At 42.9% G+C, this 16,299-nt stretch overlaps 1 protein-coding gene across 1 annotated transcript in view; it reads left to right on the plus strand.

The window, feature by feature from the left end:
* HHAT (hedgehog acyltransferase) overlaps window positions 1-16,299 on the plus strand; it is a 268,031-nt gene that overhangs the window by 26,965 nt on the left and 224,767 nt on the right. Inside the window, exons 4-5 of the mRNA XM_019548569.1 lie at window positions 992-1,105; window positions 13,643-13,837. Of these exons, the coding sequence (XP_019404114.1) occupies window positions 992-1,105; window positions 13,643-13,837 (309 nt within the window). The remainder of the gene's footprint in view (window positions 1-991; window positions 1,106-13,642; window positions 13,838-16,299) is intronic.

The following is a 16,299-nucleotide window of genomic DNA, read 5'->3' on the forward strand; positions in this document are numbered from 1 at the left end:
TAGTACGTGTTCCTGAATAAATTCTATATTATAATATGCAATATATGCTGTACTTCCCTGCACAGTGAATGGAATGCACACTGAGAAAAAGCACAGATTTCTGTGGAAAAAGAATCAAAATAGACTAAAAAAAAACAAACCAAAAAGAGGATTTTTGTGGGAGGAATAAATTGAAAGGAATGAATGAATATAATAATACAATGAAAGGTTATAGAAAGCAAAAGGTGTTGAATCCCACTTACTAGGAACAGGCTAGCAAGTAGGAAATGAATGATAGCCTTTGTCTGACGATGCTGAGCTGCTGGAAGACACAGCTCAGTAACTGACCCCGAGGCAGCTCAGTTCAAACAATGCTGCTTTTTATGCTGTTTTTCCATCCCTCCCCCAGAGCACTGGGATTGGAAGGGACCTCAGGGAAGGATGACAGTCATTGGCCAGCTACACAGTCAATATCAGAGAATTTCTTCCCCCTCCCTCTCTCTTTGGAGCTTTGAAACTTGAAATGTTTAGAAACTTTAGAAATTTTTCGACTGGCTTCGTTTCATTTTGAGGCTTTTGTTTTATTTTGCTTTCACTGTTTCGAGTTTGAAATGAGTTGAAACAATGTTGAAATGAAACACCCGGTGAAATCTCGCACAGCCCTACTAAATATCCCCATGCTGAGATGATTTGTGTGTGCATATCAGTTTTATAGTTTAAAATTTCTAAAGACTTTGTAGGAAGATTAAAGAATTACTATCAAGTTAAATTAGTTTCCAAGTTTTGGTTTTACAAATACTACCCCATAGAAATAATTGCATTTGTTTTATATAAAAATTGAAGTTAGCTGGAGTTGATGTCATTTATCATCTCTGAAAAATCAAATCCTGTTGCTTTACTAAAATGTTTCTTTCTTATAATTTTATGTGATGTCATAGACTTCTGTATTTTATTTAGTCATTTTCCTTTTTTCTAAGTGCAAATATATTCATCAATTCACTTTATGTTCTAGGATCCCACAGACTTTGAATGGAGTTTCTGGATGGAATGGGGAAAGGGATGTATACTGTGGCTTCTGTTTGGCCATCTAGCAGTATCACAGATATCCAGACTCTTCCTGGAGAAGGTATGAATGCATCTATTTTACAGCAGCACACCTTTTTTTTTTTAAAAAAGTTGGAAATTAGGAAAGCAATCCATTTTTATTACTTACTGTTGTAAAGTGTGTTCTGAAGAATGCAAGGTTCTGACAAATTGGATCTAGAAGGTCTAGGTGTTGAACACTGAACTCTTAATTAAGCAAATGAGGGCATTACTCCTCTCAGAATTCAGTACAGGAAAAGGATTTTTAAGGTGGTGGGCAACTGTAATGGTTAGTACAAACAGACTCCTCAGTTAATTTGTAACCACAAGAATGTATTAATATTGACAAACAACAGCAATAATTACAAAGATTATATACAATGGAGAGGGTGAGAGCAAGAGAGAGAACTCCTTTTATCAAGGGAATGGGTGATAGGTTACCATATGAGTAATGGCCCACCAGTCCTGGTCTATGGTCAAATCCCAAAGTGATCACCAGGGAGCCTTGCTCTACACAGGATACACACAACTCCAGTTGCTCTACAGATACTAAACACATTCACAAAACACCCTTAATTTTGCAGTGTCAAACTCACTAGACTCCTCCTTGAGTCGCACATGAACACACCCAAAACCAAATACACACAAGTTACACTTACTCGAACCCTTAGACACCCCCTCCCCCCCGAGTCGAACTCAGGCTGTTTTAAACGTCAAAATGACACCCCATTCACACTCCAATCATATCTCTAGGGCACATGTTACTCAACCGCTTACCCAGCTGGTGCATCTGTCAATCAACACATTGAAACAAACTTACCACTCTTCGCGCTTCAGACCAATCATTCATTGTCCACTTTGCCTCAGGAGATGGTGGTCACCTTTTTGGCGCCAACATTTCTGTTACCAGGTCTTCACTGCGCCTGCTTAATGTATGGAACTAGGGCAGTCCCTCCTTTAGGGTTGCCAACCCTCCTGGATTGGCTGTGAGTCTACAGGAATTGGCATTGATCTCCCAGTGACTACTGAAAGCAGTCCGGGAGATTTTAATAGAATATTTTAAGAAAAGAAATTAATATAATGTATGCACGTAATTCATACAGAAGTTCATTCATTGTTAAAACATAACAGTGTCATCTGATTGTGATTTTCCTTCCCAGTACAATTAATGACATTATGTCATGTTGGGAAAAAAAAAAAAATCTCCTGGAATTGCTTTAATCAGAGTTGGCAACCCTACCCTCCTTAGAGGTAGAAAGTTCACAGGTTCTCAAACCTGCAGAACCTTCTCTCACTGTGCATGTGCAGGTCTCAAACTTCTTAACAGGACATTGCTCTTGGATAGGCCAGGGGATGTAGCAGCTCCATGAACTCTACATATGGTCAGAGGAGGGAATAGTTGCCTTTATAGCAATATGCAGCAGTGGTTCTCAACCGTTTCAAAGTCAGGGCACCATTTCACCACTTTTTTTAATGTGTTAGTATCCCTGGCAGAGAACCAGTGATGGTAGGACCTATGTTAGACACACTTCTGGCCACAGAAGACCAGGAGCTGTAAATGACATGTTAATCAGATAAACTGTTTTGGAAATGCCTTATAGATAGGGACCTACCTAAATTGTGGTGGAAGTGCACTGCATAGTGGTTCCTTTAATTTTTTTTTCCACTGCTCTCCTCTCTTCACCCTGTGTGACCTGCTCCTGATAGGCAGAGGGTCCCGGGTGGCCCCACCTCTTGCCACTGATTGGCTGGGAGGCAAAAACTGTGGGTTAAAATATGCCACAGTTTTGGCTCCTGGGTACTCAGCAGCAAGTGGCAGGGCTGTCAGGGCCCCTTGACTAATCAGTAGGAGGAGTCAAAAACTGTGGCATATGTAAAATTACAGTTTTTGCCCCCTGGCCAATTAACAGCAAGGTGGGAGGAAGTGGGACTGCCAGGGGTGGAAGAGGAACTGGGCATGTGGTGAAAAGAGCAAGATTAAAGGACCTACACTTCTGCTGCGATTTAGGTAGGTTCCTACTTGTTAGGAGCTCTGTAGTAGGCAAGATCATCCAGGTATATGTGATAAACAGGATTTTGGGTCGGACCTAAAGATCTACAAAGTCCCTTCCGACCCTACTTCTATGATTCTATGAAAATGAGCCAAAAAAACCTGTTGTGATAAGTACGTGGTTTTTAGCACCCAGTAAAGTTATAAATTTTTTGTTCACAGGCCCATTTTCTGAAGTTATTGCATAAATGTTCCTTGAGAATAAGGACTCTGAGGTCAAGGATGAGGTGCTTATTCTGTGAAAAGTGTTCTCCCACTTGGAGTTATTTGTTTCTGCCTGTCACGGAGTGGGACCTGGGAGCGGCCGTGAAGCTCCCTAGCGCCCCCTGCCATGTCAGTTAAGGTGATCCAGCACCCTTGACTCGCCCGCCACGTCTTTGATCTTATGAGTTCAGTTATGGGAGGCTGCCTACTTGCACCTTTGACACCGCGCCGATGTTACCTCCGTTCCTAGTGGGGTGCTCTCACCCCCAACCTTATGGGCAATGCATGCCTCCTGCCTCCCCTTCAGCACGCCTCAAGCCTCGCAGCTGTTCCTGGACATTTTTGAGTCCTTGCCCTTCGGCGCCCCTCTCTGGCGCACCTGGGCTAGTCTTGCACCCGGCGCCCCTTCTCTGGCGCCCCTGGGCTCGCTGGCCATCTCGGGCCTGCTGGCAATACTCTTCCACTCAGGCTCAGGTGGCCTGAGCCTTACCTGGCCCCCTCTGGGGCCTATGCCACGCCCCTCGCACTCATTGCCCCCCCTCTCTGGGGCCCATGCCACGCCCCTCGCACTCGTTGCCCCCCCTCTCTGGGGCCTTGCTCTCACGCTTCCCGCGCTGCACGCCCTCTCAGGCTGGGGTCTCAACCCCTATACGCCGAGCTCCTCTATGAAGCTCACTCACCGTGCCCACTGTGGCACTAGAGTCCCCAGCACTATGGAGCCCGCTGGGACTCTCTCCTGGTCCTACACCCGGTTGGGGCTCAGGTGGCCGCAGCCATGCCTGGCCCCCAGGACCACCGTCTCGATCCCTTGCCCTACAAAGGCTTCTTTCTCATCTCCCCCCACAGGGCGGGGGTCAACACCCCTCAACACGCGCCCCACAGGCGCAAAGAGCTGTGCCTGCCCGGCACCGCTAGCTGTGCCCTGCTGGGCACCAGGAACCCCCAGATTATTGGGGAGCTCCTGTGAGGCCTCCTCACACCCCTACAGCCTCACCCGGTCCTCCGGTGTAACCATAACAAAACCATGAGCCAAGCGGCTGCAACACAAACAAGAAGCCTACCGGCTTATAACACAAAGCTTGCACTCACTAGGCTCTTTAGTCATGGCCTCTTCTAGAGTTCTCTCTCTAGTCCATATCATCAAGCAGCCAGTCCAGGTAGTCAGGCTGCAAACATACGCTCAGCCTGCCCAGCTCTCCCACAGATCTCCTACTCTTGCAGCCGCCAGAAGGGAACTGCCTCTAGGCTTTGGCCTGGGCTGTTTATAAAGGCCCGCCCCCTCCCCCTTCCGGTTATATGATGTGCCTGGTTGCCCCAGCAACCGGCACCTGGGCAGCCTTAAAGTGTAGCAGCTGTCCTTATTTCTTCCAAGACACGGGGCACCCAAGTGCCCCCGTGACACTGCCATTTATCATTTTTCTTTGAGAATTCATTCTTCAGCATAGTGATGGTTTAGTTTCAGTCACTCACTTTCCATAGGTACATTTGGTGCATTGATGAGATATCAGATTTTGGGATGGGCATGTGTAGGTTGCATAGATTCTGAGCATTTTATTTGTGGACTGTATTGATTGTGGTGATGGTAGAGAAATGTTAATTGGCTTTCCATTTATGATTTAGGCAGGGCCTTTTTCTGCTCAGTTTTGTTGATTAGTGAAGTGTGTACTTCTGATGATTAATTTGGCAAAGTTGAGGGGTGCTTTGAAAACCAGGAATTGTGGGTTTGGGCATATTTTTCTCAAGATGCGATCCTTTCCATGTTTAGGTTGTAATTTTTCAGTGATCCTTTTGTGGGTTCCTGTGTTGGTGGGTAGCTCATGGGTTTTTTGATTTGTATACATAGCATCTGTTGAGAGTGTATCTGTTTCTTTCTCAGACCTGAGGAAGGGTATTTGGTACCTGAAAAATTCACTAGTATTTCTCCTAACTATATATGTGGTCCAGTTAAAGATATTAACAAAGAAATATTGCTTAAAGGAGCTTAACATTTTTATTGGGAAGTAGAGCTACGTGAAAAGTTTGATTATAAATTATTTTTGTGAAAAATGCAATTCAGCTGAAAGTGAAGACTTAGGGTAAAATTGTTGATTTTGATGAAAAAAATATTTTTCTGCAATAGCATTTTGAAAAAAAAACATTTTGCTTTCTGATATGTAGATGTGTAGCTTCAGTAGTTCACTTTTGTCATTTCAACTTCGCAAACTCTTATAATAGCATACTAAGGTAAAAAAAAATCAATGTATTTTTGGTTCTACTTGACATTTCATTTAGGTATTTCATTTTAAAATGTTGAAACATTTACCCTTAATCTTTTCTTGTTTGAAATTTTTGGAACATTTTACTTTGCAAACATGTCAGTATTTTAATATTTTTGGTCGTTGTCACCAGCAGTCTCTTGGCATGAGGATGACAGTCTTCCACTAAATGTAGTTATCAGTAAGTCCGTAGAGGACTGAAGAGGTGGATCCAAGTTTCACATGCTGAAATGCAGATGTGGCAAATAATTCTGGAAGGAAGGGGTAGATCCTTGTGGTGTTTGATCACATCTGTTTCCCTTTTTCTCTCTTGTCTATCGGCCTCCTGTGTGAGTTCGATGCCAAATTATATAAGGACTGAATTAAGCACAGGCTCAGACCTGGATGTTCAATTTAAAACTTTTATTGTTTCACAAAGCCATGAACTAAAGGAGGTCTGTTGGTTCACGAGGTTCCCAAATCAAGCCCTTGCTTTCTAACCCGGAGGCTGGGTGTGGCTGCCTGATTCAGTAGTCTCAGAACTGGTCAACAGCTCATTTAAAAGGAGTCCCTTAGCTTTTTTTAGACAAAAGATACAAAACTGTCCCCATGTTGGCAGTGAGGCATCTAACATAACTTTACTATTACTTATATATGATAACACTTATACATATGCATTTCTAATTCTTACTTCTATTGGTTATTTAGTTAACTTATCTATATTATAATATCAGGTGATACGCTTTTTATTATAATTTTTACGCTTCTTATGTTAATTCGTAATGACCTTTATATTTCTTATGTTAATTTTCTATAACCTAAATACATTATTCATCTATATGTTTTGCTGGTTTTTGCAGGGTTAAAATGTCAAGGCTGACATAATATGTGGTTGTTTTTCGTCGTTGCGGTTTAGCCGTGCGGTTTCCTGTTTTAACAATATACGCTGCTTGCCTGCTATTTTTATCATTGTCCATTAACAATATAAGCTGCTTGCCTGCTATTTTTATCATTGTCCAAGGGTCAGAAGGTCAGCATTTTTATCTAAGGGTCAGAAAGTGATTACCAGAATGTCAATCACTGACTTCTCAACCTCCTTGAAGCATTCCGGGAGTTTTAGTGCATTGTTCTTAATGCTAGGCCTTGCTTAGCATAAGCACTATCTCACACCTCCATAGAGGCAAATTTGCTCAAAATGGTTAATGCCTTTTTATACATCACAGCGTCCTTTTGGATGAGTCAGTGATCGAGTCTTCCAGGTTTTGACCTTAATATTGCATTTCTTCAGATTGGCCTTCAAGGTGTATTTGAATCTCTTCTTTTTTCCACCTCTAGAGTAGTGACCATCAGTGAGTTGGGGATAAGGGACCTATTTTGAGAGCCAGTTGCCAGGCATCCCTATGACACGTATTGTCCAATGGAGTTTGTGTAGACATGGCTTCAATGCTGGTAGTGTTTGCTTGAGCCAGGGCACTGAAATTCATTCTTCTGTCCTTCCAGGAGAAATGGGGGACTTTCCAAAGACATTGCTGATGGTAATATTCCAAAGCTTTCTAGGGTTTTTGATGTCAACCAAATTTGATACCAATACAACAGGGTAGGAATGACAACAGCCTGGTGGATGAGAAGTTTTGTTTGTGTCTTGATGTCATAATCATAGAAGACATGGTTTTGGAGATGTCCAAAGGCAGCACTGGCAGATTTTATTTGATGTTGAATATTGTCATCTATACTTACTTTTTGGGAAAGGTGGCTCCAAGGATTGCCCTCTACTTGTAATATGTGGAGGAATAACTGGTTGGTTTGGGGTGGGTTGGTAAAGGATTTTGTTTTTTGTAAGATGACAGTGATTCGAAGCATTGCATATGCTTCACAAAAGCAGTCAAGAGTGACCTAGAGCTCTTCAGTTGAGTGGGGACAGAAAAGCTCTTTTTTAAGCAGCTACGGAGAATGGAGCCAGCTGTGATGGCTGAGTACAGAAGTAGAAGCCAGGCAGCAAAATCTGTGCTTGGCTGTTGCATACTCAAGAAAATAGCCTCTTGGGATTTCCCTCCCTGATTTGAGTATAATCCTCCTTTCCCTCCCTGTCAATATCACATGATCAGCAGAGAAAGGCACACATTCCTTGTGGCCCCAGGGTTAGGTCCGTTCAGCAACTGTGGATATTAGTATTCAAGTCAGGGAACAGGTTCTTGGGCAGAGTGCTAGTGAGTGTCAAACAATTTGTTGCATGGCTCTGAAACTTGATGGAATAAAAACACTGTGATGTAGAAGTGATAAAGTGCTCTACTCCCAGATGAATTATGGCATGAGTTTTTGCAGTGGCCAGAGGAAATGCTACAAGCACACACTAAAGGCCTGCCTCAAGAAAACGTATGCCAGTATCAAGAGTTGGGAGGAGCTGGCTGCTAACTGACTCCAGTAGCACTGCAGCCTTAACGAAGTTGCAGTCCATTTCAAGGTAAAGCATCTTGTCCTTGAAGCAGAGAAGAGAGTGAAGCAGAGGAAGAAAAAAGAGAGTAATCACAGCTTCCATCCTGTGGAAAAACCTGCAACTTCTGCAGACAGATCTGTTGCTCAAGGATAGGACTCTTCAGTCACCTCAAGACCCATCAATTAGTCATGGCAAAGATCATCCCCAAATTGAAAGATTGTTGCTGCCACTGATATAGAAGAGTGCATATACAAAAATATTCCCATATTTTTGCCTCTAATGAAATTCATGCGAGGTGTGCTAGCATTCTAGGTTAATGAGTCCTCTGCAGGTGCTCAGATAAAATAACAGTTTTACCCATGCATGCACACATGCGTGCTTGCTCACACAGACGTACATACACACACATGTGCACATAGTAAAAAGACATGATCCAGAAAGGGAAAGGAAACATTCATATATTAGCAAATAATTGAATTAAGGTTGCTTGTACCTTATAGTATTAATTCTGAAATGCTTTTTAATTCAATGCTGTTTTTTCTACAAGGATTTCTACTTTATTCAGCTCACAGGATGGATGAAGCTTACTTATTTTCTGTTCTTTGTTTAATGTGTGGACTGATACCTTGTTTATGGCACATGATGCAAACTCTGTTTTGGAGGTTTATTCATTTCGAGTCATAGCCGCTTTTTCTCTCCACCTGTGTTGCCCAGACCCAGTCTCATTTTTCAGCCAGTGAGTTTGTTTCCATCATGCTGGCTTCTAGTCCCTGTTGCTAACCTGGAAATGGTTCTTATCCCAATCTGTGCTCTTTCCTGCCCTCTGCATAAATCAGGAGACTTTCCCTTCACATGGCTTGTGCCCAAGAGCAGGTAATTGAGAGTCGAGGTCAGAGCCTCTCTGTTCAGCTGCCTGGACCCAAACCCAGAATTATCATAGCAGACCAGCCCTGCAAAAAGGTCTACTCAGCTCTTGCTCTGAGCAGCTCAGTGAGCAGTGGAATTTGCAGGGGATTTACTGTTGAAGAAGCTTGAGAAGCCTCAATTGAACATGGTTAAACTGCAGTTTTTAAAAGATTTACTGCATTTATTCACACTCCAGATGCCCCCTGAATAAGATGCACATCTTATTATGGGATGGCAGAATGAAGCAGAGGAGATATCTCCAGAGCCTGACCTGCCATGGCACAGGCGTATCCAGAGGATGAATATGCCAGCTGCATTGGGCAGGGGCAGAGTGCCTTTGTCACGATCAGTCCCTCCAACCCTCTGTGGTGCAGAATCAACAGCTATTAGATTACCTTCCTCACAGCCACCGCTCATATTCTTCCCGAAGTCTTAATTTGGCAGTGGCTATGAGAAGGTTAAACCTGCAGATCTACAGCAGAGGAGGGTGGAGTGATGCTGATGAGTGGACTCTTGTCTCTGCTCTGTGTGGCCAGAGGATTCAGCTTAATTTAAAAAGGGGTTAGTTGGTGCCAAGTACAGCCCCTGCTGCCATTCCAAAGCCCCCCTGCCTCCATTCTGGTATTAAAATCATCTTCCTTGTTTAAGAAACGCTTCCTCATTTTGAATGGCTACTTCTTGGGGGAAAGGTGTGTGTGGTACGTGAGTAAATGTGTTATAATTTGGCTACATTTGGGTGGATTTACAGAGTCATGGCAAAGGGTATAATACTTCCTTCACCAAAAGTAAATTACTGGCCAAATTTTACTGGTGGTTCTAGAGTGGTTCAAAGAATAGGTTGCTACATTTCTTAAACAGAAAAACCACATTAGGAACAGCTTGGGTTGTAATTTTCCAGAAAAATGCAACCAGAGGCAAACACTGGAATACAAAATTTGGGCCCAGATAGCTAGCTTCACAAAATTAGAAGCCATTTGAAGTGTTAGGCAACTTTATTAATAGGTAGCTCTATTGCTACCCAAGCTAATATTAACACAGGTACTCTGCGATAAATCATATTTTTGGTTTATAGAGAGGCCTGACTTATAGTTCCTTAGCATTAATTAAAAATGCAATATGGAATGTTGAGCCTGAAGTTGACTCTAAGCATTTTGTACCTCAGAAAAGAATAACGTAATAGCCTGAATGCTGTGAGTTTTTTTAACATCTTTTTAAATTAAGCTGTTTTAATGCTAACTTCCCAATTTATTTCACAGCCACCTTTTTTAAATCATGTCAAACATACTTGCTTTTAGTGGCAGTGTGGAATATTTAGCATCAGGTATTTTAGCAGTTCCAGTTGAGAGGTTTTTGTAAGGCCCTTTTGAGTCCCTAAGTAGATTGGCTGAGTTGGACTGGAGAAGTGACTGCCAGCCGTTACGATTCATAGAATGTGTTGGGAACGTGTGGGAAAACAAGGCTGCCCTTGCACAGATTGTGCCATGAAACTATGATGCCATCTGTGAGCTTGCATCCCCTTTTTATGACTTTTTTTCTAGTTAGATCTGTTCTCAGATCTTTTACAAATTTAAAATAAAGTTAGAAGCATGGGTAATGCGGATGAAAGAAAAAGAAGAGGAACATAATTAATCAATGGGCGTGTCTACATGAGATGCTACTGTACAGTCGTTCAGTGCTACCGTACAGTAGCATTGTTTGGCACTAACTGTGATGCAGTGCTACTGCACAGTAGTAATGGTATACTTAATTATATAAAAAATAGTTCCTGGGAAGGTATCTCCTTGCTTCTTGTTGGTGATTGGTTTCTGCTTTGAAGCATTTGAAATACAATGCCCTTGATAATTTTAACCTACTTAGAGCAGCTGCAGACTACACTTTTCATATTAGTAACTCTGGACAGCTGCTCTAAGATAGGGACTTCTGGGATTTTAAACCAGAGTAAGGTATCATGTGGCTGTTGGGGATGGCTTAGCTATGGGTTCTGCCTTCATGGATTATAAGGACTTCTTTGTCAGATGTTTTATTAACTTTGATGTTCTGACATAGGGATAGGCACAACATTGTGGAGGAAGGCATGTATTAAAAACATGGGAAAACAGTTACACAAACTTCATGTTAGAAAACTATATATCGGTATTTGGGTTAAAGAGTCATGAGCCAGCATTTAGAGTAGGGGTAGGCAATTATTTGGGTCCACAGGCCACATAGGCAGTTCTGGAGAGCTGCCTCAAGCCAGTCAGCACCCCTTTGTCCCCCACCCAAAACAGCCCAGATCCTGCATGCTCTGGGTCTGCACCCCACCACCACCAACAATGTACAGGCCCAGCCCTGGCCTATGCCTGCTCTGGATTCAACTTGGCTGGAGCACACTAACCGGGTCCCTCAGTCCCACCTGGCCAGATGCCATCTGGCCTGTGGCATGCAGTGTGGCTGAGGTGGCTCTGCAGCTGAACTGCCTTTCTAGGTAGCTTAAGCATTGGTGACTCCTTCCGGTGGCTGCTGTAGCTGGCTCCAGCCCTGCGGTTACTGGCAGGGACCTGTGCACACAACCGTGACCCTGGCCCCATCCCATGCCCACTGCGGACTTGACCCAGCACAGCAGACCAGCTCTGGACCAGCCAGAACCCATGCACACAGCCCTGACTGGCTTGCTCCACACCTGCTCCGGACTCACTTGCCCATGCCCAGGCAGAAGCTGCTGCTCTGTGTGGGGGGAAAAGCAGCTGCTTCCTCTTCGCTGCTGGGCTGTTCTTGCTGCAGCTGCCCAGAGCCCGTGCCTTGGCTGCCCTACAGCTCCTCTGCATTGCCACTGCTGCCTTGCTGGGCAGCCTGGTGTTACAGTTTCATGAATTGTACTGGATTTCATGAATTTCATGGATTTCTGCTACTGTTGTGTCAAAGTGATTAGCAGTATGACTCTCTTTTTCGAGCACAGTATTATGAGTAATGATACAACTGTTTGCACACTGTTTGCATATGATTTCAAGTCATTTTAAATTATGCAGAAAGCAGCAAGAGGCTTCTTTTCACAGCTGGAATAATTTTAGTGGTTTCTTCTTAGCATCTTGTGGATACTGTCTTCATCATCTAATACTGCTCAAAGAAAGGGGAGACAGGCAGCTTCAAGAGCTTCAAAGAACTCTGGATAGACATTGAACCTTCTAGGATAATGTTCTCAGTCTGGATGCTTACCGTGCATACCTTAGAAACTCTTGCATCCTTGTGGGGGACCAAAGACAAGTTCATGCAACTTGTGTCAACTTGTAGACTTTTAAACTTTAAATTTTAAAAGAAAGGACATTTCTTTTATATTGTTTATATATTTTATTATAATTATGAATATTTTTTCACAACTTTTAAGGGCAATATGAACAAGAAGGGCTTTCTTATAATTGTTGTAATTGGTATCTATTATTTAATATATTTTATATGTCATGCATTATAGTAAAAGGATCTGTATCCTATTGTGTTAAGAGGTGAACGTAGAGATAACTATGAACTATATTGAAGAGCTTACAGTCAAAGCATTTGTGCTATATAGATGACTTCAAATATGCAGCCATACAAGCTGCATTGTGGAGATGCATATACAAATTTTGTTGGAACCTTCAAATCTGCTTAAGCTTTAGCTAATGAAATAAAAAGTTGATAATTCAAAATGTCTTGGTCTGCTAAATGGATATATTTCTTGGCTGCATCGTGTTTAAAATCATGACTTTAATACAGATATATAGTGTTTTATTGTGAATACCCTCCTCATTTTTATCTACACAAATATTTATGCGTATGTGTCTAACTATTTAGAAACACAGCTCTATAGATAAGACACAGCACAGTCAAGTCCTTTGTCCTGTCTGGTCTTCATTTATTCCTGAAGGTAGGTTTGTACTGGTTATAGGTCACCTCCTGTCTCCTTTGGAAGAGTCTGCAAATTCTGTCTGTTAAGGAAAAACTTGGAGAAAGCAACATGTAAAGCTTTAAGCAAACCTTTCTCCTTCCATCTGGTTTTCTTTGGAAGAAAAAGTTTTGAAATTATGAATCAGGTGCTTGAAGTGATCCTAATTTGGTTTCATGGTTTAATTTGTCAGCAGGTCTTTCTCCTTGTTGGGTGTGAAAGCATTTATTTTTTCATAGCCAAACACTCTGTTGGATGCACAAAACAGCTCTGATTAGCTGTATTGAGGTCTCTGAGTTTTTTTGATAGTAGCAAGTGATAGTGTGTATGAAGGGACTATATCATCTATAGTAATTGGTGGCAGCTCTACAGCTCAATGCATATCACACACTTCACATCTAGGAGAGAAAAGTTGGGCAAGGACACTGCATCGATCCCCATATTCAGTTATAAACTCCTGGGTGTTCTTTATGTCTATCAAGAACAAATAGTAATGCAAGTCTCTTCTGAGAGGCCCTCACAAACGAAACCACATGGGCATTGCATTCAGTCACTTGAGAAAATGATGAGCTAGATTGTCACCATTGGATTCAGACATGAGAATCCACAGAACCTGTGTGTGCTGCTCTTGATGCTGAGATCATAAGGCAGCCCTTGTGATGTCTTTAAGAGTTACATGTGTTGTAACAGCTCTTTGTTATAAAATAAACAGTCTTCTCTAGTTGGCTTTTTGTGAATATTTATATTTGCCATTGCCAAAAAACAGGCTGTTTTAGATAAATATCATGTTTGGGGTGATAAACTTAAAATAATAGAAACAGAAGTTTTTAAAACAACTTTGTCTCCTTTATTTACAGTACAAACCCTGGTGTCTCATGACTTATGGAATGATAGCCTGCTGGTTTCTATTAGGAATCAAGGGCTTGGCGCTGATTTTGCTGCATATATTTATTTCATTTTCTGTGGCCCAATTCCAAATGTCAATCCTGACATGGCTGTGCTCACTTCTTTTGTTGTCGACTTTGCGCATACCAGCTTTGGAAGAAGCAAAGGTAATTAATTCTGTTAGTGTGATTAAAGTATACTTCTGTATCATGACTTTGGATAGTATTTTATTGCAAAAAGAATAATAAAATTACCTTCAGGTTTGTTGAAGCAGAGGTGCATTAAGAAAAGTGGTAAGATGCAGTATCTCTTACTAACCCTTTTGATTGTAGCATCTTATTTTGAAGTTGTAATATCACCTTCTGGAGAGCTCCCTCCAGTGGATACTATATACTATATAGTATCCACTGGAGGGATCCAGTATGCATTCTGTTTAGCCCTAAATAGTAAATGATAACTAGTGTGATGAGCAGGGATCCTTTTTTTTTCTGTTTACAAATCCAAAATTCTCTGATAAAAATTTCAAAAATTCCCTGATTAAAAACCTCAAAATCTGCGTTTTTATGCAATTAAACTGAAATGCCACTATATACACAGTTATCAGTTGAACACAATGTTTTATTGATCTATTTACAATTTTAAAGCGATTTGGAAGCCTACCAGTGACTCAATCTTTATAATGAAACAAATTATAAATACCTATAAATTTTGGCATTTGATTTTGGGTTTTATATCATGAGAAAATCAGAGCCCCCCCCCCGCCCCCTTTGCTCACCAGAAAGTGGGTCCAGCTGTGGCTGCCTCCCTCCCCCCCCAGCTTGGTGTTGCTAAGCAGCCCTGATTATCTCTGTGCCCCTTGCTATCAAGCCACAGCCAGCCCAGCCCTGCCAGTGCCCCTCACTCCTAACCTGCTGCCCCTCTGCTCCCAGGTCCTGCCCCACCGTGTGTGGGGAAGGTGGGGATGTGCAGGGCAATGGCAGGATGTGGGTTACAGGGGGTACCCTACCATAGGCAATGTGCTGGGGTGGGGGGCATGAGGAGACATTTGCCCCCTTGGATTGGTGCACCCACAGCAGGGCACGGGACTGCAGCCTGGCTGGACTGGCACTGCGGCCCATTGGGTGGGACCTGGCATGGGAGGGCAGAGCGGGGCAGTGAGACTTGTTGTTGCTGCTGCTGTTGCTGCCACTGCCACCAGAGCCCCCAGACCAGCTGTACCACCATGGAGTAACACTGCGCTGCCAGCAGCTCCAAGAGTAATGAACTGGGGGGGAAGCCGCTATTGCTGCTTCCCTCAGGCCGCCCACACTGCCCCTACCCCACCTCCCCTCTGGGGTAGAGCTGCAGCCTGGTGCACAAGCGGCTGGTGGCGGGAGGAGGTGACGGTAGTGCAGTTTGAACTCCACCCCGCCAGTCTGTTACTCCCTATGGTGCTGACAGTATGGCATTAATCCATGGCAGTGTGGCTGGTGGGGACTCCTGGCAGTGGCAGCAGCAATGAGTCTTGCTGCCTTGCTCCACCTTCCTGCACCAGGGCAGGTAGGGCAGATAGTGCTGGGCAGGGTGGATAGAAATTGCAGATGGCAGAGGCTGCAGTGGGAGCAGAGGCACCACTAGGGGACAAGGCAGCAGGGGGGACAAGTGTTGAGGAGTCAAGGGAGGGTCAGGCCACTTGTTCCCCCCCACTGCCTGTCTCCCCACTGCCTATCCCCTACCACTTGCCCTCCTGCTGCTACTTTCCCCCTGGAGCGGGGGGCGGAATTTAAAACTTTCTAATTTTTCCATGTATGGAATCTAATAATTTGCGGGAGGGCCTCTTTACTTCAAAATCATTTTTGATTGGGGAAATACACTAATTGCAAACCACTGGATTTAATCCACTGCTGAAGGCAGGAATGTCCCACTCAAAATCATTCCAGAAAAATGTTTGTCTAACTTGCCTTTAAAAAGGTAGAGTGACAGGGATTCTACAGCTTCTTTCAGTAATGTGTTCCAGTGCTGAGTTGGAAAGTTCTTCCTAATATCTAACCAAAATCTCCCATGTTTCAGTGTAGGCCCATTACATCCCCATCGGATACAGAGAACAAATGATTGCCACTTTTTTATTATATTTATTTGAAGGCTGTTATCAGGCATGCCCCCCTTCAGTCTCAAGACTTTTCTAGACTAAAACTTCCTCGTTTTTCTAACCTTTTCTCATACATCAATGTTTACTAGACCTCAGATAATTTTTATTGTTCTTCTCTAGACTCTTTCCAGTTTGTCCGTGTCTTTTTTTAAGTTTGGTGCCTGTACTGAACACAGTACTTTAGGTGAGGCCTCACCAGAGTTGAATGGAGTAGAAGAATCCCTTCCCATGTCTTGAATGCTACACTCCTGCTAATACATTTTAGTAAGCTGTTATCTTTTCTTTTGCCACTATATTACACTGGTGACTCAGTTTACAGTTCACTATATCCTTCCTCCTCCTCCTCTCCTTACATCCATGGTCATTTTCTGTATTGCTGCAGCCCAACCATTCATTGCCCATTTTGTATATGTACATATATTGTTCTGTCCTAAGTGTAATATTTTGCACTTACTCTTATTGAATTTCATTTGATTTATTTTGGACCATTTTTGTAATGTA

The sequence above is a fragment of the Crocodylus porosus genome, unplaced genomic scaffold, assembly GCF_001723895.1.
Source record: "Crocodylus porosus isolate Cpor-Errol unplaced genomic scaffold, CroPor_comp1, whole genome shotgun sequence".
Classification (NCBI taxonomy): Eukaryota; Metazoa; Chordata; order Crocodylia; family Crocodylidae; genus Crocodylus; species Crocodylus porosus.